The 27,482-nt window shown below is 32.7% G+C and overlaps 2 protein-coding genes across 3 annotated transcripts in view; one reads left to right on the forward strand and one right to left on the reverse strand.

The window, feature by feature from the left end:
• Positions 1-92: 92 nt before the first annotated feature.
• Positions 93-11,321, reverse strand: LOC143076371 (RWD domain-containing protein 4-like). 2 transcript variants are annotated; one of them, XM_076252106.1, is made up of 7 exons: positions 11,213-11,321; positions 8,318-8,386; positions 7,513-7,593; positions 5,587-5,696; positions 5,032-5,077; positions 3,686-3,793; positions 93-287 (listed from the first exon to the last, which is right to left on the reverse strand). In XM_076252106.1, the coding sequence occupies exons 2-7, from the start codon at positions 8,339-8,341 to the stop codon at positions 111-113; spliced, it is 546 nt and encodes a 181-aa protein (XP_076108221.1). In that variant the 5' UTR covers positions 8,342-8,386; positions 11,213-11,321; the 3' UTR covers positions 93-110. The 2 variants fall into 2 exon arrangements, with proteins under 2 accessions (XP_076108221.1, XP_076108222.1); XM_076252107.1 differs by having other exon boundaries at positions 11,226-11,290.
• Positions 11,322-11,521: 200 nt separating this feature from the next.
• LOC143076369 (synaptic vesicle 2-related protein-like) overlaps positions 11,522-27,482 on the forward strand; it is a 38,721-nt gene continuing 22,760 nt past the window's right edge. Inside the window, exons 1-3 of the mRNA XM_076252103.1 lie at positions 11,522-11,687; positions 14,911-15,173; positions 20,683-20,768. Coding sequence (XP_076108218.1) covers positions 14,957-15,173; positions 20,683-20,768 — 303 coding nt within the window. The 5' untranslated portion in view covers positions 11,522-11,687; positions 14,911-14,956. The remainder of the gene's footprint in view (positions 11,688-14,910; positions 15,174-20,682; positions 20,769-27,482) is intronic.

Genomic DNA, 27,482 nt, shown 5'->3' on the forward strand with positions numbered 1-27,482 from the left:
GGTCAAAGGAATCATTATTAGATGAATATAAAACATTAAAAGATTAGCATGGATCACAAAACATATTTGACAACAAATAAGTAAAACACCTATAGTTTCTGATGTATTTATTAAGTTTGAACACCGCTCTGACTCAAATGTTTGATTATATCCACCCAATCATAACCTCTCGGTTTCTCTCCTGCTGCGTTCATTCGCTCATACATTTTTCTCTTCTGATTTTTAGTTAACTGTTCTTTCTTTTCTTTCTTTTTACCAACATCTGGTTGATTCTTATCTTCATCAGTCTGTAAAAAATCATTAAATAAATTTAAACGTGGATGCTGTCAAAAAATCTTGAAGTACAGGTAAAAATATATACTGGTATGCCCTTGACGTCATAAGTTAACAACTTGCCTATAGATAAGTAAACATATTTTTAGTTCCATATTAGATTCATTGTTTCATAAAATAAAAAGTTAACAGGATTTCATACTATAGTGTTATTAACTGGCTGTTTCTGTATTGGCCCTGTTATGGAATCAAGGTTAGCTGTATTGGACCTGAGACACTTTAATCAAATGATTATAAGAAATTTAATCAAAGTGCTGGATAGCACCTCTGGAAAGTTTGCAACTGTATATGTGTATTATTTCAAATAGGTTATTGACGTGTATTATTTTAAATATGTATTTAAATCACTGTTTTGATTTTTTAAACTAAACCATTGTCTCGTCAGCAATTTCCAAAAATCACTTTTTATGCCCCATTTATGGGCATTATGTTTTCTGGTCTGTGCGTCCCTTCGTCCGTCCGTCCGTCCTTCTGTCCGTTCGTCTATCCCGATCAGGTTAAAGTTTTTGGTCAAGGTAGCTTTTGATGAAGTTGAAGTCCAATCAATTTGAAACTTAGTACACACTAGAATACACCTGTGATATCACGGGTCTGTGATTGAATTAAATTATATAACTATGCCTACGCCTTATTTTAGTATTGGGATTGCCATCTGATAAAGTCATGCCGATTATAAGATGCACAGTGTTCTCTGCTTTCAAAATCTGTCTGTTTGAACCCGTCGACCTGGAACTTATCAATTATTGGTAATATTAATTGAAAACAAAAGGTCCTGGAATGGAGTATTTTTTAATCAACAGCAGTCCTATATTTATTAATTTAGTTATAAATAAAGTTGAATTCTTTGATTCGTTGTTTTATGTCATGCCCGCTAACAAACTGAAAACTGTACCTATACGCCTTATTTTAAGTCCAGATTTTTAGTACTCGTCATCTTAGAAAGTCTTACTGCTTAAAATACTACAATAGGGAACAATTTGACAATGATTGAATTTAGTAGTGTCAACCCTGTGACTATGATCCGTGTACAGGGCAAAATCCGAAATACACTGTTTGGTGGTGCGCCTGTCAGATGAGAAACGTACCGATAAGGTAATGTATAGGTAACAGGTGAATATTAATTATGTGGAAGAGTGCTGTAACTTTTAATCAACACCATTGTCCTATATTAGATATATATAAAATTGAATTCTTTGATTTGTCGTTTTTACCCCATGACGGCTGATAAATTGGACCTCGTCATTTTAGTATTATAGTTGTTCCCTATGATATAATCTTTCTAATTTTAATGCCAAATTAGAGTTTATACTCCATTTTCACGGTCCACTGAACATAGAAAATGATAGTGCAGATGGGGCATGTGTGTACTGGGGACACATTCTTATATATATCTATACTTCTAAATCTAAAGACCGTTTTTATGTTTATGTTTTATATATACATGTAAAGGTATATATACTTGATAGGGTATACTGAAAATTTCACCCCTTTACATCATCTAGAATGGTAAAAGTGACGCCAACAAAATTCAAACTTGACTTGTGTTTTGTGGTTGTGTATAAGTTTCATTAAATTTGGTTCAGGCCAACTAAAGTAAGAGAACAGAAATCAATTTTGGGATGTGTGGACGTATGTACAAGTAAGGGACGTACATACTTACAGAAAAAAACAAGGATAAAACTCAATATGGTGGGGGCATAACAATAGTAGTATGACCTCAGGAATAAAAAAGTTTATATACACTAGATTCATACAATGTTGATCTGAGGTGCTTATAACCCTGTAACACATTTTAGTTGCTGCTGCGTAATTGCCATTGAGGCAATGACATTTGAGATTTTTGTTTTAAGCCATTAATTTAATCATTGCCTCTGTGGGGACACATTATTAACTATAGGTCAATCTTAAAAAATCATACTGCCCAAGGAATAAAGTGAGGATAAAAAGTTCTGGATCCGCCACTGTATTGTTAAGCACTAAGAAAGTCATTTTGCTAGTACATGGACAAATGTTATTAAATCATTTTAATAATTTCTACAGCACTTTAAATTGTCTTTAGCTTGATCTCGGTCTTGATACACGAACTATAATATTCTTAGAAGTAGTTGATGACTCAGTTGCTTTTAAATTATACGGATGCTATGATACTAATTGTCATTAAGACAATGTATTTTCTGTTGTCAGTTTGATCCACTTGAACATGCTGAACGAGTGAAGGTCCTTATATCCACATTGGAATGTGAAACAGCTAGTACTTAACGAATTAAAAGTTTCCAAATGATTTTTGGCATCAAAACTTTCAGATCGATGTCAGTTTGACAAAAACAATGCACTTTTCTATTTATTTCTATACGCCGGTATTTACCTTTAATCGTCCTTGGCGTGAGACATAAGCCACATAATTATCGATTATTTTATATTCTATCATCTGTGTATTGTTAAAATAAATCAAATCATTATCACTTGTCAATTATCCGACAATTTTGTCAAATATCAACTTGTTCTCGCATACCGGACTCTTTCGATGCACTCGGGCTTTTACCTATTCAATAATAAACAGTTGTAAATATCGTACATAGTAAAAAATAGTGCGGGAAAATGTTCATTCATGAAATATTCATGAATGAAACGCTGTCTCGCGTAGATTTCTTTGATTTTCTCTTCAGCCAATGGCCGATCCGCAAAGTAGTGTTTGTAATACTTATTTTCAATATGAAGCTAAATTCATCTGAATTGTCGTTGAACATTCATTCCTTTTTTATTCAAGCTGTAATCTTTTCAAAAGAGTAGCAACTCGAAGTATCCAAGAATCAGAAGTCAAACACTAGTACTACATTATCTTGAAGCAGAACATTGGGATAGTCTGTCTCACCGGAAGTTGAGGCCGACGCCTAAGGAAAGTAGCAATAGCAAGCTATAGCAAACTTTCCAAAAACGGTAAGTGAATGTCCCGTATGAACCCATGGGCCAATACAGCTTTTTTCCATATTGGGCCACTTTTTCTGTTTTAAGACTTTTAAGACGTTACAAAACATTTTGTTCGTATTGGCCCTGTTTGAAAAGCAATATCAAATCTTGATTTATATCGACAGTGGAACATTTCAGTATTGCACATGGTGATTTATCCGTATTGGGGCTTGTTTGCTCATATCATTTAATAAAACATCTGACTTTGTGATAAGTTAACTGGAATCCTTGCAACTTGCCAAACGAGTCTGCCAATATTTGATTAAATGTGATATCATTAAGAGTAAGTATTAGCAAATTACAAGTGATGGAAAGTTATACCCATATATGGTGAAATCAGCCACTAAAGCCATTCCTGACTAAATATAAGTAATGTCCTCCATACCTGTATAAGAGATGGGACTTCTGGCTGTTCTGATATCAGTTCATCATAATTCTCTTTTACATATTCAAATAAGGTATAGGTCATGGCACAGCCAATCAAATCTGGTACCTGTAATATAATAAGGTATAGGTCATGGCACAGCCAATCAAATCTGGTACCTGTAATATAATAAGGTATAGGTCATGGCACAGCCAATCAGATCTGGGGTCTATAATATAATAAGGTATAGGTCATGGCACAGCCAATCAGATCTGGGGTCTATGTTATAATAAGGTATGGGTCATGGCACAGCCAATCAAATCTGGTACCTGAAATATAATAAGCACTAAAAATTGGCTTGTTGTATAGAGGGACAGAAATAATAGATATATGATTTAAATCTGTTTAAACATTTTAATACATACTTCCTATTTCATGTCAATACAAACATATTAGTTGAATTAAGAATCAAAGGATAAAAGTTTTAAACTAGACACTTTTGATGATTAAGCTGAAGTTTGGTTTCAAATCCAGAGTTTTAACCAAGTGGCCTTTTCAAAACGGAGCTTTAAAGTTGATATATTTTTACACATCTTTCTATTCTTTCCCTCAGTTAAGGTGGTACCCAACACTTTCACTAAAATTAATTTAGCTTGTTTAATTTTCATAAAATTTTGACAAAGTATTTCCTTTGACCCTTTGACAAAAATATAAAAATTTCAAAACATTTGAACCAACCGATTGATCAGAAAAATTAGACTGGTTATACAGCAGTTTGACAAAAATTAAATCTGATCATTAAGAAGCTTAAAATTCCCTTAAAACACAACGTAATTAAAATGTTTAGCTGATTTTACAGAGTTATCTCCCTGTAGTGTAAGGTACCACCTTAATTTCAGCAAATGGAATGATTTTACACTTAAAAGAATTCAACAACTTATCTATTTCGAAACCCTCATACTGCTGTAAACTTATGATCAGGTGACATTACCAACAAGTTGATATTTCATGCAGACAAAATTTTGATCTTTCTAATCACGCCTAACTGTCTGACGTAAAATTAAAAACAATAAAAATTCCAATTTCTAAGGAAAATTCATAACAAATAGTCCCTGTAAAAATACAAAATCATAAGCATAGACACATCAAACAAACAGTTAACATGTCTGGTGAGTGTAAAATTAGATTGGAAGCAAAAAATGAACATTGTGCTTTCTGGTGGAAAATTTCTAAATAAGTAAGACATAACTAGCAGTGTAACTTTGTTTATTTCTTTGAAACATGATTGTTTAAGCCAATTAGATATGTGTTTCGTATGTTTTTCCATAGTCATGATAGTTACATGAATAAAAACCTAAAATACTGACCTGTTCTGCTACACTATTCTTTATTGTTTCTTTCACGTTACTCAATCTATAAATAAACAAAATTATTAATCTTTAACATTTGTAATCCAGTTTTCTACAAAAATTTAATTTCCAACATTTTTATCTAGTGCTCAAAAATGATAATTTGCAACATTTTAATCCCCAATATTACCAATTAGTGTTCCAGAATTAATTGTATGGGGGAGGGGGTGTATTTGAGGAAGGCACTTTTGATAAAATTTGATGGGTGATGGTTATTTTGGGTCAAATAAAAAGTGCCTTCCTTCCCAAACCCCCCTCCCCATACATTTAATTTTGGAGCAGCCCTTATCAACAACATCATTTCTATATTATCAATTATCAAAATTTCTATATATGGTACCAACATGATAAATTGATTGTTACCCAGGCAGTATTTTTCTATCTTTTCATATAGTGATAATAAAGCATTTGAGTTTGACTGTCCCTTTGGTATCTTTCGTCCCTCTTGCATAATCCAACTTTAAAACTAACTCAAGCTACTGTTACAAAGTTTATATACATGTAATATCTTACATGTGTTTATTGTAGAAAGCATCTAACTTTATATTAGGGCTGTTTTCTGGATAGTCTGCTGTCCATGAAATCTCCATTACAAATGATCTATGGTTACCTTCTTCACCATACTGGGGGAAAAACAAAAACATGTAAAAGTGAAAACTGTCGTAAAATCTAGTTCAACCAAACTCTTTTGGGACTGAGGAATTGTTCAAAGTTATACAGTTATGTTATTTAATAAGATAAGATAAGATAAGATAAGATAATTTTATTAACCAATCATGGTGCCCAAAATTTGAGCTATACAATCAAATGAATTACAAAATAAAGCACAGAAAATGATTAGAATGATTAAAGTACAATTAAACAAAAAACCACATGAATACACATTTACACTAATTAACCTGATATAAACCAAGTTATTGACAAAACATAGTTGTTATGGGTGCCACTGTGACCTGGAGAAATTACATAAATCTTTAGGATAGTTCTAGGTCTATGGGAGACAACTCCTGATCAATTTTAATTTATATATATATCTAATATATATTTTTTCTTCTATTTAAACAACAATATTTTCTATAATTTTCTTTCGTTCTTTAGAAAGGGAGTGCAATAAATTAGATAAGTTTGAAGTAACAAACAAATCTTCAGATGAAAGAATCCAAACAAATTTCATTTCATCAGGTAATCTTGAAAAATTTTTGAATTTAGAATTTAAATTAGATAGATGTTGAGATCTAGTATCTTTTAGAACAGGACATTTTAAAAGAAAATGTAGTTCGTCTTCAACTGCGTTCTTACATAGCTTACACTTTCTGTCTTCAGCTTTAATTCCAATATACCTCCCTCTTTCTATTTCAAGATCATGACAGCTAGTTCTAAATCTTGTGATTATTTGCCTGTCTTTTTTTGAATTCATTTTTAAATATGGTTCAAACATAAAAATATTTTTAAATTTTCTGTAAGTTCTTAATTTATTGCCAGATTGTAAATTAGTACACTTCCCAGAATTGCTTTCTAAACTCGCTAACCAGCTTTCTTTAAATTTAATAGTTAAAGATGTTTTTACTTTTTTTAGAATATGGTTTTTTTTAAAGTTTGACTGGTTAACAAATAGATATTCTAAGTCTAGAAATTTAAATATATGTTTAATGCTTCCTATCCAAGATTCCTGGTTATGTTTGTCCATAGAATGAGATAGATTTATGGCTTCCCTTAGAATAATATTTGAAGGTTCAATATCTTTCATAAGATGGATCCAATATTTTACCATATTCATTATTACATAATACAGTGTAGGGAGTGAACCTAGTTCTCCTCTACATGCCATATTTGATGTTTTTATATTAACTCCAAGTGAAAATTTACAAAGCTTAGTATGAATTTTCTCTAGTACAAGATAATCAGTTTCTTTTGATATAAAGTTATCCAAATGTATTTGTTTCTTATGTGGTATATAACCCCAAATTTCAGATCCATACAACAAGATTGGTCGGATTGTATGGTTATAGATGTGGGTTGGAATATTCTAAAATATTCATTGTATATCATGGTACAATAGTTTTTGAGAGCTATTTTCTGGCTGGTATTGTTTAAACAGGTATCACTCAAATGCACTATATTAATAATTAGCTTGTTTCAAAAAGTATAGGATTGGTAACAAAACATTGTACATACAGCATTGCAACGGAAAATAAACATGTTGTAAATGTGACTTTTGTTCAATTTTATTTTCAGGAAATTCTTGCTGCATTAAGATCGATTTGGTGGCCTTCAGCTGTTATCTGCTCTTTGGTCAGGTTGTTGTGTCTTTGACAAATTCACCATTCGTTCTCAATTTTATTACTACACTTCAACATCACAATTTTGTGTTTAATCACAAATCTGTGCACAGTTCTTAGGATGTGATACATAATTTTATTGTGGATGCATTGTACTTACTTTATACTGGAATGTTGTCTCATTTACTTGTTTAAAACTTTCATCACCATCATATATTGAATGGAGGACTTCCAGCTCTTCCTGAAACAATGATATAAACCAAGAATACAGGGGGATAACTCATATAATAACAAACAAAAATGGATAATGTGTCCCCATGGACAGAGATGATACCCTCATTTGCATACAACATTATAAAGGGACATAACTCAAGAACGGTTAAAATAACACAACCCAAATTTGTACTTGATCTGAGTTTTGTGGTAATAAGTATTGTCACTATTGTGTATAGGTTTCATTATGTTTGGTTGGGGCAAACTTCAGTTACAGAATTTTCCATTAATAAAGGGGCATAACTTGATAATGGTTAAATTGACGCCACCAAATTCAAACTTGATCTGTGTTTGTGTTTTGTGGTAATAAGTATTAGGTATAAGTTTCATAACATTTGGTTAACATCAGAAACCAATTTTGGAACGTACGTACATTCGTAAGTGCAAGAGTAAAACTTAATGCCCCCTCCGCTATGGCAGGAACATATTGAACATGATAAGTATCCTATGTAAACCGGACAGGGCATAATAAACATGATAAGTATCTGATGTAAACTAACAAAACAAGTATCAACTAAAACGGACTGTTTTATATATATTTTTGAAAGATATTGTATGGTTCAATTCTATCATTTGTTATCAATCCATACACATATAAAATCTTTTATTAGTAGCAGTTGTGTGTGACATGAGTAGGATAGTTACATTTTTACATATCAACTTTGTAATTATAATTTATTCTTTTATCTTACCTCCTGTAGTTCTTTGTTGGACATAGTTTCTGCTGATTCAGCTTAAAAATTATCACATTCTCATTTTCTCTACAAAATAAAGTAAACGAAATTTAAATTAGAGAACATGTTTACAACACATGTACAAACATGATCTTTAGCATTATTAGTTAAAACATCTAGGATAATGGAGCCCCTCTTTTTTATTGGACGATCAATGCATTTGAATGGAACATATAGTTGGAACCCCACCTTTGTCTTGGGTTTGGAACCCACCTTTGTCCTGGGTTGAGAACCCCCCTTTTTTAAATGGCTGGATCCACCCCTGTATCATATCTTCAAAATCTGCACACAACATGCACAATTGAAAAACAATAAATCTCAAAATCTTTTTTAGGGTCTATTATATTATGGACCACACATGTGAACCTCCCAACGGGAATACAATAATCCCCTTTTCAGGGGTCTCCTCCCGTCCTCCTATTAAGGAGAAAAAATCCTGTAAATGAAATATTTCATGAATGAAAATTTTCAGCCACCATTTTTGTTAATTTCTTACTACTGTACAGGTGTATTTCACACATGTGTTAAATTTATGAATGTAAAACTATTAATAAATCTTCTGAATATAGTAATACATAAACAACACATATTTGTGATACAGAATTTACTCAAAATTGTCCAAAATCTGCTCTTCGGGTCTGGGCAGAAACAAACTTCTCTATTACTTTGTCAACATTCACACTGAAATCCCGATGAATATGCAGTAATGCTATGTAACTTTCGTTGTTCATTGTTGATCGTACATTTGTTTTCAATTACATACGTAGTACCGTGATTGATAGATCTCAGGGCCATCATGGCATGGTAGCACTCGCGAGATGTTATAAACCAGTGTACGTGTTCGGCATCGAGCGACCTCCCAATTGAATTCGTCAAAATTAAATGCTAGGTCAGTTTCGTATGTTTCAGACAATATTGAGATGAAGCGGATACAGCACAAAGAAGCGATTTTCTGATAACTTGACGCGACTCCAATCTCCAGTTGCCTTATCATATGGTCTATGAACGCAAAAAAATAATGAGACTTTCCAATACTGTTTTGGCGTGGTTGCAGGGTGATTGGCTCCGGAAGTCTGTCAACCACATCGCCTCTGCATATTTTCAACAATATTGAAGGGATCTGATAATTCTAATGCCGATTGGTACATCTCATTCCAAACTGATGAACTGTACACTGTAAAATGTGCTCCAAAACTACATATCTTAGACTGAGTATTACAAATTCAAAAGTAATATTTTGTAAAAGATACAAGTAACCTTCTGATTTTGTCATAATCTCAACAAAAAAAATTGTTTTGAAACCAAATGTCGTTATTTAATGATATTTCACATAGGTGTTTCCTTTAACATTCAATTTATAAATTTTTATTTTGCCATTTCTTTTTTTGCATGCCAAATCAATGTGCACGCAACTTCGGAGCTACGATCTTTTTCTGACTGAACAGCTTCATCAACACTTGTAACTAGGTTGTCAAACTAATATCCGGGATAGATGGAAAAGACACCAACAGTCTCTGATTCTGATTTTTTTTGTTTTTTTTTTTTGGTGAAAACGACATGGATGCACGTGCTGTCGTGCCCCGGGTAGCTACGCCCCTGGATAAGGAGATGGAGACATGAATACAAATTTATACACAAAAAAAAAAGATCATAATGATTTATTTGCAAGCAGTGAACAATCAATTATCAAAAACTAAGCAAGAAACAGATTCTTCTCAATACTTTTTAAAAAAAATATGATATCATTCAAATAGAAAGGCTTAAAAGATACTTTAAAGTGTTTTTTTTTTCTTCAAATTTCCATCAATATGTAATATATTTAAAGACAATTTCTACATCATACAGTTACATTTACGACAAAATTTATATGTTGATAAAAAACCTCCTGATCTGAGTCCTAATCTCCTGGCCAAATTTTCCAAATCTCCTGATCTGAGTTTCACAGTCCATCACATGTATGATGGACCAGAAACACAACACATGCAAAAGGAAAAATTAAATCTAGTCCAAATAATTATGACTTCTGGCAAGGCTATTTTATCTTTTTTCTGGGACGCCTTCCTACATTGTGCCAGAAGTCATAATCATTTGGACTAAATTAAATCATATTTCTAATTAAAGCCATATGGCAATGTACATGTACGCAAGGACGTATATTAGATTTAGTTATACGTCCTTGGTGTATGGTGTCACTTTTCCAGATGCACAGCTAGGTTTGTCATGTTTGTCTGTATAAATAAGAATAAATTTTGAGGTGAAAACACAGCTAATATTTCACATTACCAGTGGCGGATCCAGAGGGGGGGTTCCGGGGGTCCGCACCCCCCCCTTTATTTTGGCTGATCAATGCATTTGAATCGGGACATATGTTTTGCACCCCCTGCACCCCCCCTTTGCCATGGGCTAGCACCCCCCCTTTCGAAAATTCCTGCATCCGCCACTGATTACCCATATAAAAATAATTTTTCATTCAACCACAGATTAACTCATTTTACAATAACATTTAAATCTTCCCTGAAGCTTTCAAAAATAATAAATTGAAGAAGAAAATTACAAACAAACAAGATAGCAAATTCTAGATATATATAGGCTTAAATAGTAAATAAACAACTACAAATTTATGCAAGCTTCATAGAGGATTAAAAATAAAACCCTTTGATTCAGGTATATTCATTCTTTCAACTACAGTCTCATGGTCTACACATGTACATCTACACTGTTTACAGTAATGATCAGTAATACAGTTAGGATATCTTATGTTAAATCTTAATGATGTACGTTTAAATTAATATGCTAGTGTAAATACATAATTATATCATACAATATCTGATTTCCAACATATCTAAAACTCACCTAAATAACATACATGTAAAAGTGCACGATCGTATGGTGGAGACGTAAAGGGAAAAGGGAGAGAAACGACGTTAGTGATATCATAAAATCGCATAAAGAGAGCGACAACAATTTGATACAGAGAGAAAGAAAATACAACTTTTTGGCCTGAAATAGTTTTGGTTAAATTTATGATTTGCCAACGCAGGTAAAGTATGACAAAAACAATATGATCTCTATTGTTTTTTATGTTTGAGGTGCTCCAACGTAAGGAGATGAATGTACTGTACAGTCATAAAATTATACGAAAATAAATTACCCTAGCTCCATTTGCATCTGTCAATATTTTTATTAACAAAGTTGAGTTCAGATAGGAGCTGCATTATAATAATTTTACTTCATACATGCAGGCTTGATTTCTTCCACTAGTTTGCAGAATTGCAAATCAGTAGCTGCAAAGTGCTTGAGGAGAAAATCAGCATGTCAGAATTTACTGGTAAGACATACAATGACTTTAATTTGTAAGAAGTCTTGAAAAATTTGGTGTACATTTGTACATGCATACATTGTAGTTTACATATTATATGTAATCTGTTAAATAGTTAAAAGCTTCCAGTGAACATTTCTTTTTTTAATCTGCAATTATTCAGTTTCTGCCACATATGACACAACTCCAATCATTTTGCATATACAGAATAGGAAAAAAAGAGTTTGGGGGGGGATACACCGCTTTCGGGTCGAACCGGCCCCACGTCGATCCGGCCCAAGTCGATCCGGCCCACGTCGATCCGGCCCCACGTCGATCCGGCCCATATGTAAAGTCGATCCGGCCCCAATAAAAAATATATTTATAAGGAATAAAAATAAAGATATATATTAATTGTAATTCATAAATATTTCTGATTTCTTTTAATTATAATGTAAAAAGTGTTACTTCCACTTTTTATCAAAATGTGGGATCTGCTTATTGATTTGTGCACAACCCGAAGACTAAATCTCCAGCCCGAGGTAGATAAATTGACTTTAAATGCGCAATGCATACTGCTATTACAAAAATTTCATGCTACTACAATCAACGGTTCAAGGTACTCAGATTAATTATCTTTAATATATTTTTTCCGGAATGGTTACTATTTTCGCGGAAAAGTAAGGCATTTATTTCCGGAAACGTAGACTTTTTTTTTGCGGAAACGTAGACTTTTTTTTTGCGGAAACGTAAAACGCCGACTGTAATCCAATACGTCTTTTATCTTGTGTTATAACAAATAGCTACATACACAACGGTACAGGCCGATCCCCAAGCTGATACATACAAATTTTGTTTTTCTTTTTTAAAAGTTCTTAAATTAAATTCTCAAATTGAGAAATGTTGTTAGATTTGCCTAGTCCTTTCTATAAAAGAGAAGACAGAATGCGTTTGTTTTTATATCACAATGGCTTTTCCTTGTGTGTTATGGGACCAACATGTGCATTTAGTGTCATTGGTTTGTTATTTTCTTGCAATAAAGAATAATGGATACTCATATTACTTGTTTTTTTTTATCTACACACAACTATTCAAAGTATTGTCAATTTTAAGAAAAAATAAATTGACTATATTCGATATTACAAAAGAAAAACAAGTGTAACATGTGTTATAGAAGCCTCTGATGTTACCTGAAAAAAATAAAATTAATTATTATTATATAAACACCAAACACCAAACAAAAGATCAAACTACAAAGACCTTGTTGATAACGTAACTTTAATTAATCAGGATTTGATTGAATTAAGTGATTACGATTGGCATTACCTTAGTTCACAATCATCAGACAATTATTGAATAAACAAACCAATTATAGACTAATGATTTGGTTAAACAAGACATTAATGATGAGTTAAATTTTTACGGTTCCATTGGACTCAGCACTGGCGGATCCAGAAATTTTCATAAGTGGGGGCCCACTGACTGACCTAAGAGGGGGCCTGCTCCAGTCACGCTTCAGTGATTCCCTATATAAGCAACCAAATTTTTTCCCAAAAAGGGGGGGCCCGGGCTCCCTGGCCCCCCCCCTAAATCCGCCTATGGACTGTAAATATTTATTTAGCTACTCTGTGTGAGAAGTAAATAAAATAAAAATCGCCATGACATTCAAAGTCAAATTTGAAAATATCTTCACATTTTAAAATATCATTGGAGCTGCTGTACAAATAGACACAATAACTATAGTTCAAAGCCACTAACAACTAATAAAAAAATCATGCATCTAAGACTAAACTAACACTTCGTTTCATATCGATTTAAAATAGTTCTTTAACTGGTACTTCAATACTTCGTTTACCTGTTGTGATCCATCATCGACACTTTTTGCAAATTCCGTTTATACAGTTCAAATTTGTCAAAAATTCCTCCATATAGTGAATATAGTTTATTCATATTTTGTTATGGGGCCGGATCGACTTGTGGCCGGATCGACGTGGGCCGGAACGACTTGGGCTGGATCGACTTGGGGCCGGATTGACTTGGGGCCGGATCGGTTTGGGGCCGGAACGACCGGATACCGATACACCTAATCGCTATTTATTCCATTCCGGATAAGTTCTAAAATTACACAACTTTTTCATCCAGTTGAAGCTATCTGGGACCCTGTTTAAACAATTCACCATGCATGATACTTTTTAATGAGACCTGTTTAAACTACCGTAAATACTTCAAACAAAATATTTTTTTACTTCAATTTTAATTTCGAAAAAAGTGGATCATACTATATCAAAGTTTCTTGACGATCACTTTCTAAAGTTTTTTCTCCCTCAGCTCACTACTGATGACCTCCATTTTTCGGCCGTGACCCAAACAGGAAGTTGTATAAATGACTGTTTTTCCCCGGAATGGACTAAATAGCGATAAGGTGTATTGGAGGGGGATTGATCCCAAAATCCCTGCCTTAAAAAGATGAAATCCTGATGTCTAGAATTTAAAGAAATTTAAATCGCAACATCCCTAAATTCGAAAAAAGAATTCATGGATCCTGAAATGATCAATCACAAAATCCTGAGGTTTAAAAACACCCGATCACGACATCCTGAAAAAGGTCCTGCCTTCCACCTCTGTAAAAGTAGAAGCTAGGATGTACATCATGATTCTTGCCCAGTAATGACAGTACATGTACATGTATATATAGTTTACAGTTTACTATGCAAAGTTGGCAAACTATGAACTGTTATATCCAGTGGCGGATCCAGAACTTTTCTTAAGGGGGGGCCTGCTGACTGACCTAAGGGGGCCCGCTCCAGTCATGCTTCAGTGATTCCCTATATAATCGACCAAATTTTTCCCACGAAAGGGGGGGCCTATGATATCTATGAATAGTTAAGTATACATTGTACATATAGAAAAAAGTAATATCAATAGAACTTTTATACATTTTAACTAAACTAATGATGTATATTGTCCCTTTGAAACATGTAACATACATATGTTATCACAGTTCTTTGATGTTTTAGTCCACAATAACAAATGTATGATATTTTCCTGTAATAATCCTATAGAGTTATATCCCTGACTGATGTAGTCCTGATTTGAACATTTTAATGTTAATATATAAAATTAATCAATCTGTAAAATATATAACTAGAACAAGTTTTGAAAACATGAATGTCAGTCAGTCTGAGTAGTGCTCCCAGAATACGGTCAAGTTTTGTGATAAAAAAAAAAACATTTCATTTCTTTTTTAATACAGAGATGTAGAAATTAAAACTAACACAAGGAATAGTAAAGAAGCAACCATGTTGAACAGATTTAAATACAAAAAGGGGAGTGACAACTATGAGGATATATCTGGGGAGGATAAGATGGACATGGATTTAACTGATCCTGCAATGAGAAGGGCTGCAGGGATACAGGATGGGACAGGCGGCACTGATAGTTATACAAGCTTGAAGGAGTTACGCCATAATCTGAGTCCAGTGGAAGAAGGGGAACCATCAACAGATTCATCTGAAGGTAAGATTCATGACCTTATCTGAATTAAAGATCCATAATCTCTTTTGTAGGTAAGGTCCATCAGACCTTTCCTCTGAAGGTCAAATCCATGACTTCTCCTCTGAAGGTCAGATCCATGACCTCTCATCTTAAGATTGGATCAATGACCTCTCCTCTCAAGGTAGAATCCATGACCTCTCCTCTGAAGGTAGGATCCATGACCTTTCATCTAAAGGTCAGATCTATGACCTCTCCTCTGAAGGTACATTGTAGCATCCATGTATGATGAACTCTTCTCTGAATGTCAGATCTATGACCTTTCCTCTTAAGATAGGATCCATGACCTCTTCTCTGATGGTAGGATCAATGACCTCTCCTCTGAAGGTGGGATCCATGACCTCTCCTCTGAAGGTGGGATCTATGACCTTTTGAAGGTGGGATCCATGAACTCTCCTCTGAACGTAGGATCCATGACCTCTCCTCTAAAGGTAGGATCCATGAACTCTCCTCTGAAGGTAGGATCCATGACACTGAAGGTAGGATCCATGACCTCTCCTCTGAAGATAGGATCCATGAACTCTCTGAAGGTAGGATCCATGACCTCTCCTCTGAAGGTTGGATCCATGACCTCTCCTCTGAAGGTAGGATTCATGACATCTCCTCTGAAGGTAAGATTCATGACCTCTCCTCTGAAGGTAAGATCCATGACCTCTCCTCTGAAGGTCGGATACATGACCTCTCATCTGAAGGACAGATATATGACCTTTCATCAGAATGTAAGATCCATGACATTCATGACTTTTTCATTCAGCTTTGTCCTTAATAATGTTATAAACCTCCCGCAGGTTAATAAATCAAGCAAGTAAAGGTGATTCATGAAAAAATTCATGAAAAAATTCTTGGTTGCAAGTTTACATGATAAATACTGGTGATTTAATGGCTGAACATCTAAAATATCTTTCTGCACATGTTAATCAAATGTATTAATACAATTATCAGAGTGCAATCAATCTAAATCTACAGCAATCACATGTTGGTCCAAGAATAACTCTACACCAGCAAAGGTATCTTTCAACAGAGCCACATCTTGTGTACTGTAATTACTGAAAATTAAGAAATTATTGTGACTGAGGAATTTATAAATGTGAATAATGCGACTAAGTGAGTATAGCAATAATAAGAACCTGCATTCTTATATCTGATACATTTTATCTGTATGTAGGTTTTCCTGACATGGCAGTAATTATTTTTGCATTTTTGTCCATTTAAAAAAAAACACAATAATAAATGCATGTAATTATTTCTGAATTTACAGTCATGACAGTATATCAAATAGAATTTCATACATGTAAATCTTATCACACATATCCCTCACCTCAACTAATGTCATGAATGTATCTGAATCAGAGATATTAAAAAAATTTAAACTTCAGTATTAATATACATTTTTGTACATGTACCAGTATATAATTAGCATATATATTCAATACTTGTAGTAAAAATTTCAGTGTGAGGCCAATAAGTTTGATCCATATCATTCCTTACCAGAGATACTCTTTTTTACTACATGTACATGTATACCCTGATTTCTCACATCATTTATGGGCTTACAAGCTAGATCCCTTCATTTTTGAACTGAAGAAAAAAAGATATTAGTTTTATGAATTGAAAACAGTTGTCAGAGCAGTCGTGAGGAAGTTCAAATATTCATCCTTTACTCAAAATATTGCCGTAGATTTTATGCCCCACAACTGCACAAATAACATAACATTAAACCAAACACTTTAAAAGTTTTCTTCTCAGAAATTTCTTACATCATTCTGGCAAACAAGAAATTATGAAATATCTTGTTTCTAGAAATTATAGCATCACATCTATAACACTTTCTATAAAGAAATCATTTCAGATAACATCATGTTCTATCAATATAGCATCACATTAAGCATGATGCTAAAAGGCCCTAGGGGAGAACACTGAGAAAGATAATGATTGGGATCAAGTGTTATATAGAAAAGTTCTCCACCTTTTGCCATATAAAGTTGGGGTTTATTTTCTTTATTTTACCATATTTTTATTAAGATTGATAAAAGAAATTAGCAAGAAATTAAAATAAACTTAAAATAAGAGAAATTTGCCAAACATGTTGTCATGAATGCATCTAAAGGTTTTTTGTACGAATATTTTAAAAGATAATATTTTCCGATAGTACATGTAGATCCAATTACATGTTATGTCAACAAAAATTGGATTTCCTTTTATACACAGCGATGTAATAAAGATAGAGTTTCACAATAAATACGTGAAATTTACAGAGAAATTGATTATTGGTAATGATATCATATTGTACATTTATAAAAGTCACTGATGGGGAAATAACGATTTTTTTGTATTTATAAAGAAAAGAAAATGTAAAGTATGTCAATATTCAGCAACCCAACAAGAAAGAAGACCCCCAAAAAACAATCATATACATGTTGTATCTATATCTATGGAAAAAAAGAGATATTGCTCAAATCAAGATGGCCACCACGGCTAAACATAGAACATAGGGGTAAAATGCAGTTTTTGGCTTATAACTCAAAAACCAAAGCATTTAGAGCAAATCTAACGAAAGTAAAATTGTTGATCAGGTCAAGATCTATCTGCCCTAGAATTTTCAGATGAATCAGATAACCGGTTGTTAGGTTGCTGCCCCTGAATTGGTAATTTTATTACATTAAATACCTCACCTTCATAAATTTAGATGAGTCCACTCGCTGCATTATTCAACCGGAAACCAGCCAGGTCATACATTGATCTGTAAATGTTAACTGATTAAAATCTTTTATGTCATTTGGATTCTGACTGAGGGGTGTCTCCTTGTGAATCATACCACATCTTCTTATTTTTAAAATTAACATAGTTGCTAATGGGACAACAATATACAGTTTAAGAGAAGTGGATAATGTGTTATTTTTTGTAGCTTACAAACCTTCAACAGTTTATTAGTCCCCTACCTATTAAGTTGAAGAAGACTTTAGATTTGCACTCTGTCTGTCCATCTGTCAGTCCAGCAAATCAGTTTTCCGCACTTTTTTTCTTTCTTGAAGTTATTGATTTGATATTTGATATATTGTTTAATCATGACAATTAAGTTACAGGTCAAGTTCCAATATTGTTCCGATCAGATGATTTAGTGTGGAGTTATATATATGGTCCTTGAACTTAGAAAATTCACTAAAATAATCAGTTTTCAATTTGTCTTTCTCGTCATGCTTGAAGATGTTGACTTGGTATTTGTTATAAAGTTTACATCATGACAAGTTATAGATCAAGTTAGAATTTTGTTCCAATACAACGATTTGTTTAACCAGTAGCTAGGGGACATTGTATTGCCATGCAATACTCACAGAATACTTGTCCATCATTTGAAAGTGGCATTAAACACCAATCAACCAAGCTGTGTAGTTCATTCAATGAAGACATAAATTTTAATTTCCTTTTATTCTACAATGTTAGAAGAATATCAGTAACAGTAATTATTATCAACTGGCTTAGACTCCATTTTTCTTAAATTCATGGAAAAACCCTTATATGGAAACTTATTGATGACATGTGTTCTCTAGAAAACTAAATGATGACAATGTGTTATATAGAAACTAAATGATGACAATGTGTTATATAGAAACTAAATGATGACAATGTGTTATATAGAAACTAAATGATGACAATGTGTTATAAAGAAATGATGACAATGTGTTATATAGAAACTAAATGATGACAATGTGTTATATAGAAACTTAATGATGACATTGTATTATAAAGAGATATAAGATTAATTGTCCTTTATTACTTTTGATAAAGAGAGACATCTTGTTGACAAATATAGCCTGATCATCAATACTCAAGGTCTATAGCTGTTTATATTTTCTAAGGACGTGAACCATTCTGGACGTTTAATCAATACAGTCATGATTAAGATCTGTAAAACCTACAAATGACTGATTTTACAAATGTCATTTCCGACTCTAATACAATTGATTGCTTTTTGCTGGTCTGTAATCTTGGTGTTATTTCTGAATGAGATTGTAATTCATGTTTAAAAGTGCAATGAGAAACACAGCTTTTACGTTATTACTAGTCATATGGCATGTTTAAAGTAAAAAATTAACAAGCATTTTGAAAATACATAAACTAGATGGTATTACTTTCACAATCAATATGACATTTCTGCTTAAACCTTAATTATTAAGAATAGAATCTGAAATTTGAGTTAAATTACTCATTATATATCTGTTAGTTTGAACTGTTGACTTAAACATGTTAAAATTTAGAGCCTTAGATTTAATTTTATACTGCAAATAATTACTCATTTTATGTGATGGTATCTGAATTTTGTTGACTAGTTCAAATCTGCATGTTTTTCTTGAAGTATAAATTAGAAGAAGGTATAATTGCCAATGAGACAACTCTCCACAAGAGACCAAATGACACAGAAATTAGCAACTATAGATCACCATATGACCTTCAACAATTAGCAAAGCCCAGACTCCAAAGTTGAAGGTCAATTTCATAAACTTATTTTAAATTTAAGACATATGTTCATGTCCATCTGTAAGTGAAAACCTTGTCAGTACTTGTCCTTAGTTATACCTAAGGCCGTAGTTTTTTTATTTTTAGTTTTACGAACCCTCCTATCCTAATTTTTGCCAAATAGGAAAAAAAATAAAATTAAAAATGTTGATTTTTAATTTTTTTTTCTCCTCCGACCCAGTGTTTTTCATGCAAAAAAAAAAATTTTTATTTCATAACTGCATGAAAGAATCTAAATTTATGCTCTTGGTGATTTAGTAAGTTGTTGCACATTGATTTTCAATTCAAACCTTGTCAAGAAAAAAAAAATAGTTGTTACACTAGTAGAAAATCTCCTGGTGAAATAAAAAAAAAAAAATTTGATATTGACGGTTGGTATTAAAAAAAAAATCAGCAGCAGCAGCAGTTTTTTTTTTTTTTTTTTTTTCGTCCTCCTACCCATTGGTTTTGTCAAAAAATTTCGTAAAACTAAAAATATAATAACTATGGCCTAAATGTATTTTAAAATTCCTTAACAGATTTTGTTGAAGACAGATCTTTAGTTCATGCTACTAGCCGCTGTCAATTTTTTTCACAATATGTACATAGATATAGGAAGATGTGGTATGAGTGCCAATGAGACCATTCTCCATCCAAGTAACAATTTTTAAAAGTAAACCATTATAGGTCAATGTACAACCTTCAACACAGAGCCTTGGCTCACACCGAACAGCAATCTATAAAGAGCCATTATGAGTGTAAAACCATTCAGATGGGAAAACCAAGAGTCTAACCTATATAAAACAAGAAACAAGAAACACTTATGAACCACATAAACAGACGACAACCACTGAACATGAGATTCTTGACTTAGGACATAAAAGCTCTCTCACAGGCAAGCAACCCATAATTGAAAAACTGATGTAATAGAATAATCATTACAATTAAAAAATAATGTTGTATTTACAATTTGTTGTAGATACTTACACAATACAGCAAGCAATAGATAATATTGGTTTTGGGAAGTTTCAAGTCAAGCTGTCCATTCTTACAGGTTTTGCCTGGGTAAGTCTTTATGTCAGATCAAATCAAATTTGCAATGTCCATTATTGTTTTTCTTTAAAATGGAGAGGTTGTTGCAATTGGTTTTAATTTTTTCCATTTTAATAATGTAAGATAATGATAGGGTTTCAGATTTCATTTTTAAGGTACACATCAAGTTATGTTTACGGTGGGGGAAAAAAAACACCACAATGTGTTGAAGAAGTCATGTAAGGGAGCTACCATTTGATTTTTATGGGGGGGCTAGGATGAAATTTGAAAAAAATAGGCAGGACAGGAGTTTTGAGTTAAAAAAAAAGGCAGGATGAGCAACTTGGTAAAAAAAAAAAAAAAAAAAAAAAAAAAAAAAGGCAGGATGACAATTTGTGTAAAAAAAGTCAGGATAAACTAGTAAAAAAAAATGGCAGGAACAAATAGAGTAAAAAATAAAAAGGCAGGACAGGGATTACAACTAAAAAAAAAAGCAGGACAAAATTTTTCATCCTAGCCCCCCCCCCATAAAAATCAAATGGTAGCTCCCTAACTGCAATGGAAGCTGTAAAACATTGATTGTTCAGTTATGCTATACATGCTTAAGGTCAAGGATCAGTAAATGAACTAGTGCATAGAATTATTTTAAATTTAGAACTCGATTATATAGATATTGAAAATATACATCAGAAAATGTTAAAAAAAGTATATGTCACCGACTTAGTTTTCGAGAAAAAAATCATTTTTAAAATGGTCCGAGAGGGTACTAAATTACATTGAACATATAGGGGGAATCTGTATTTTTCTTCTACAATTTTCTGTTTCCGGTATAAATCACGTAAACCGCTCCATAGAATTTCTTTTTAAATTAACATTTTCTTCCTCTTTGTCTTACGAATTAGATGATGTTAAAAACAAATATGGTCACCGACTTCGTTTTCCCTGTAGAAGCGACGCAAACTCAACATTTTGGCAAAAAACCCATCAAAATTTGTGACGTCGTTATTTTTATTACATAACGTCAAGTTATCATGCTAATTATTTCCAACGTTCTTCGTGTTGATTATGCACAATTAATATGTGTTTCGTATTGATAGATTCTTTTTATCTGGATAATTATCATTAATTTTTATTTTGTATTTCCGATATTCTTTATTCTTTATATTTAGGCACCCCATTATGCTCTTTTTTTTTTTTCTTTTTTTTTTTGCCTTTTATTCTGCAATTTTTGCCCATTATTCTGTATTCCGTTAACCTCAATCAGACCCTCTTTTATGGGACATTTTAAAAAGAAACTATACGTTATAAAAAATATGATACATGTATGTTCATTATCAATACACATGTCTAAAACAATTACTAGTTCAAACAAAAATACATTGTATGTACATGAACGCAAAAATATTAAAAACATAAAAATAGAAATCATCAGGTTTACTGTCTACAATCTACAAGTTGATGCAATTATTATATAAAAAGATGTAATTGAAACTATAATTTGTTATGCCCCAGCAACTGAAAGTTGGAGGGGGGGTGTTACCCCTGTCCTTCTGTCCGCCGTCCTTCCCCTATTATAGTTAATCCGCATAACATCTACAGTTTGAATCCTAGAACGTTTTCACTTTGTTGTCTGTTTGTACATATATTGAAGGTGTGCATGTGGTCAGGGTTGTGATCTTTATTAATATTTGCTCTAATGGGAGATTGTTGAATTTTGTCACTTTTTTGGGTAACCAATTCGTAAATCTCTTAGACTATCGTGTAGATCATCTGTTTGCATTTTTTCTCCGTTCCGATATATGATTTGGCAAATTTTTGAAAACAACGGTTACTTTATCAGCGGAACATGTAATAGCTCGTTTTTTGGTACTATATCACGACAGATCAAGCTCTGTCCATATTCTACTGCTTAACATCGCATATATAAACAAACATTATATCAACGATTCTACAAATTATTGAAAGAGTGTCATGCGGTTATTTATACATCTGCAAGTTAACAATTAAAACACGCAGACAAACTGACATCTTTGTAAATATTTTATTTTGATCTGCATAAAATTTATTGTATACAAGTCTATAAAAACGTCTTAAAAAGTTTAGTAAATAGTTATTTTTCCATAAGTGTACATGTGTATGCTCGAAGTATATATAGAATCAGTACATGATACACAACATGCGACAAAAAAAGGGGGGTAGTAATAACAGGAAACTAAATTAAACTAAGGCTTTGATCAATGTAAACTTCAATAAAACTGGAAGTTACACAAGGGGAACAGGAAAATAAGAATATATTGAATCACTTACGAAAACCTTTGAATTGACCAGTGACTTTTTTATTTATTACTGACCAGCCACAACGAGATAATCCAACGAGTTTTTAAGGGTTCATATGAAGTGTGGACCTAAATATTCTTTATCTTTAAATATAACGCTTATTCTGTAAAATCCTCAATAAACAATTTTGTAAAATTCTTCTATCATTAAATGATTTCTGAATTCTGTACATGGTTCTTGTCTGTGTCTACACTGTTGTATTTAATTATTATTTTATTTTCTGTTGTTATTCTTTATAATTTTGCAAACTTTTTTGTTCAATTTTTACATTCGCCAGTATCCGTTATTCTGCAACTTCCTTTGAGATCTTATTATATGTGACAATAAATTAATGTCCTTCTCTCTCTGATTTTCGCTTTCTCTCAAGACATTGCACGGTCTTTGAAGCACGGTGTATTTTCCAGAAGATACATCGTGTAAAACATTTACAAGGAAACCAAACATACGGAGATTGAGATATAACTTAAAAACAGATGTACAAATTAATGTTTAATATGCCTACCAAACAAATCCCCCCCCCCCCCCCCCCCCCAAAAAAAAAAACACAACAAAAAACAAAAAAACAAAAAAACAAAAAATTACAATCGCACACAGGCTGAGACATGACTCGTAAATGTTTGTTTTGTTATTTAGTTCATCCACACAAATGATGGAGGGGGGAGGACTGGGATCGGAACTCCGGGATTGGGTATTTTTAAATACGGGATTTCGGAATTAATCTTTTCGGGATGTGGGAATTCTTTTTTCGAATTTCGGGATGGCGGGATTTATTTTAAATTACTTTAAAATTCGGGACCTCTGGATTTCATTTTTTAAAGTCCGGGATTTCGGAATCAGGACCCCTCCTATTTTTTTAGTAGGTATATAGTACATGTAGTAGTATTATATAGAGATGATCGATATAATCTCGTTCTCGACCTTCAAGTTTTATGGGTGAAATAGAATTGAGAACAGTTCTATTCTATATTTGAGATGCTACTTTCAGGGTACATTTTTATTTTTTATTCGATTAATTTTTACCCATATATATATATATATATATATAGAACAATTTCCTTTGAGGAGACAACCATACGAATCAATACTAGTAAGAAAATTCTTTTAAGGATCCACTGAATGTTCTTTTATTAGGATAATATTCCATGTATAACTTTTTAAACCATAAACTATTTATACATGTATCTATTAAAAAGATTTGTGTTCTATTTTTAACATCGAAACTTTCAACAAAATTGCGGACGTGAAAGAAAACACCATTAGAAAAAAACAAACACGTCAGAATACAAAATGTAGCGATGGATTAATGATCGTGAAACATCATTTTTGTTTATTTTTCATTTGTTATAGTCTAAAAAATGTTGTATGAATATTAAATTATTGTTCCGACCGTAAAGAAGGTTAAAAATTTAAATGTATTATAGTTTAGTGTCATCTATATGACTGACTGACAGCAGCGGAGAATTTATGACCAGTATTAATTTATGTGGTTCATTTCCTTTTCGCTACTTTGAAAATATTTTTAATTGTTCCGAATGGTGTGATAATTTTTAAAATAGGGGAATCTAGTCTTACCGTACAAGACTAAGTTTAGTATTAATGTCCCAAACTTGTACCCCATTCTGCTTATTTCCTGCTACACGATGTCTTTTCCCAGTGAATCCACTCGGCGAACAAATTTTGGGACCTTTTTTTGGCTGAAAAACATAAAATAAGTGTAAAATGCACTTTTTAAACGGTTCTTGACGTGGGGCATGTATATTTAATAGTTGCTGTTAAGTGTAAGAGTTGGACATTTTTGATGTTGTATTCTCCCCATAAATTGTCTATCATAAAATTATAGTATGGGTCAAAAGCTATGAACTGATATATTTGATGTGGGACTTGTCAGTAAAAAATAGACATGGAAAATTCTCGCTTGTTGTATGTTAAGTTAGCATAAGCTCACAGATTTCTTGTTGTAAACAAGAGACATGCCGCGCTATTCGATGAATTTTACAATACGAGCTACACGAGTTAAAAAAGACAAACAAGCAATTTTTATACAAATGTTTGGTTGATATGTTTTACCCAACACAATTGAAAATTAACCAAAGGCTACGAATGAGTCTGAAATGACAATGAATTTATGAATGACGGTCGACAAATGGAGACATAAAGGCCACACCAGCAGGCAGGTTGCAGTCTGATCTTGATAAAAGTATTCGATATATCAGTTCATGCAAACCCCCGTCCCGAAAAAAATATGCCCTTTTTTATTCATTATAATCATTTAATGCTATATTATTCTGTTGGAAATTTTCGTTTCTATTAGCCAAAAAGTGGACAAGATTATTGTTTTCAATCTAAATACGGCCAGACTCTCAGATCTCAGACTGCCTCCTCAAACAATGGCTCGAACCTTGCACTTTAAATCTATAATTATTCAGCTATGTTATTTTAAGATAGGCGCGGGCGTTTGGGGTTAAACATAATTTCGTAGGTAAATAATATTAATGTGGAACTTTTTTCATGAGATTATAATAGAGTATAACTTTTTTTGGTTGAATTGTGAAATAGAAGTCAATATGTTCTTGCTCACTCCTTTGTCGCTTTGAAGGTGTCATGATTTTTCATGCTCAGAATTGCAAATGTGTTCCTGTAATTTGAATTTCAAAATGACTGAGTAACATTTTTTCGACGAACTGGTCAACTCAACCATACCGAATCACTCTACTGTGATGCGACTGCCATATAAGTGAGAGGTTTAGCGCTATAAAACCTGTACCAAGTCAGGAATATGACAGTTGTTGTCCATTCGTTTGATGTGTTTTATCATTTGAATTTGCCATTTGATTAGGGACTTTCCGTTTTGAACTGTCCTCGGAGTTCAGTATTTTGTAGTTTTACTTTTGAAATAATTAGTAAATACTGGCGAAAAAAAATCTATATATGAAAAGAATTGTCTCATAAAAATAAAATACACGGGAAATGGCAAAGTTTACGAAGTCTAATCTAAGTCCAAGCAAAAAGGGGGGCGTACGCCCTCATGCCCCCTCTGTATCCGCCACTACACGCAGTTACTGACTTGTTCAAAGCCAAAGCCAATAACAACTAATAAAAAAATCAAGCATCTAAGACTAAATTCTTACCAAGATTTCTGTAAATCAGTGTTGATTGAGACCCACTGGAAAGAAATGCACCACTATTATTCTGTGTAACAGATTGTCATTGTTGCGTCAACCTGATTGATTTCTTGTTTTACTTCATTTGAATTTTAAAAGTGTAAGAAAAATTGATTTCTTGTCCAAAAATACCGTGTGTTGCACTTATAAACATTTCTTCCTGCTTTTAAAACATGCTGAATGTTTATAATTACATAATTGTGTAAATTTACATTCAAACATTAGATGAATTACATTTATTTCAAACGTGCCAGAAAACATGCTCATATTCGAATAAGCTGACAATAATTCAAGTGAAACATGGATGGGGATATACAAAGTACTGTAAAAGAAAAGTTAGAGTATCTATACTAAAAAACGAGAAGACCTAATTTTGTGTGTCGCTTCTCTTCCTTCTACAATGAATTAATCATCATGCCTCTGTGTTCTATATAGGTATAGTCGCATTTGTCATCTTTTCTTATGATTATTCAGTTTGTGTTATTTTGGGAGGAAAACAAAAATAAAGGTGTCAGACCACCAATTAAAAATCCCTATCTGTTAAACCGAATCTTGCAATTTTCACAGCTATCTAAATATTTTACCTTAAGTTTAACTTCAAGGAAACCAGGTATATCCTGAATTGTACATGTATCACCTTTCTACATGACAATTTTCAACCAATGTTTAAAGTCTTATATGAAATTTCTGATCTTGAAAACACAGGTACTATTAAAATAAATCCCTGTTTTCTGGACATCTTAAATTAGTGTACTATGTAGCGCATTAATCTGGAATTTTTAACGCAAACTCATAGACAAGTGAATTTTGACTCAAAATGGTCTAAATATATTTCCCTTTCACCAGAAGTTTCATTTCTGCATATTTGTTGGTTAGTTTAAGTAAACAATGACATCAAAAGTACTATTTTGTGTCAGAGTTCAATATACTGTCAAGACCGCACTGTTTTTCCTCATCACAATTATGTAGAAATAGTGGTGAGCAACAGTGATCAACAGTTTTCACACTTGTTTTAACTGGTAGGCAGATATCCAAACTCTAACACCTGATTTTCGTTTTGAATGTCGTCTTCATGACTGTTTTCATATTCATTTTCAAAATCCTGTAGCATTTCTTCAATTTTAGCAAACAAGTTCATTCTCCTAGAAGATACATACTTTCCGTCAGATTTACCGTTGTCCCATTGAAAAGTCGCCGGTTGAAATTTTAACATTGCAAAATCTGGTCAAAGGGACGTAATTCGTACAAA

This window comes from Mytilus galloprovincialis, chromosome 5, assembly GCF_965363235.1.
Source record: "Mytilus galloprovincialis chromosome 5, xbMytGall1.hap1.1, whole genome shotgun sequence".
Classification (NCBI taxonomy): Eukaryota; Metazoa; Mollusca; class Bivalvia; order Mytilida; family Mytilidae; genus Mytilus; species Mytilus galloprovincialis.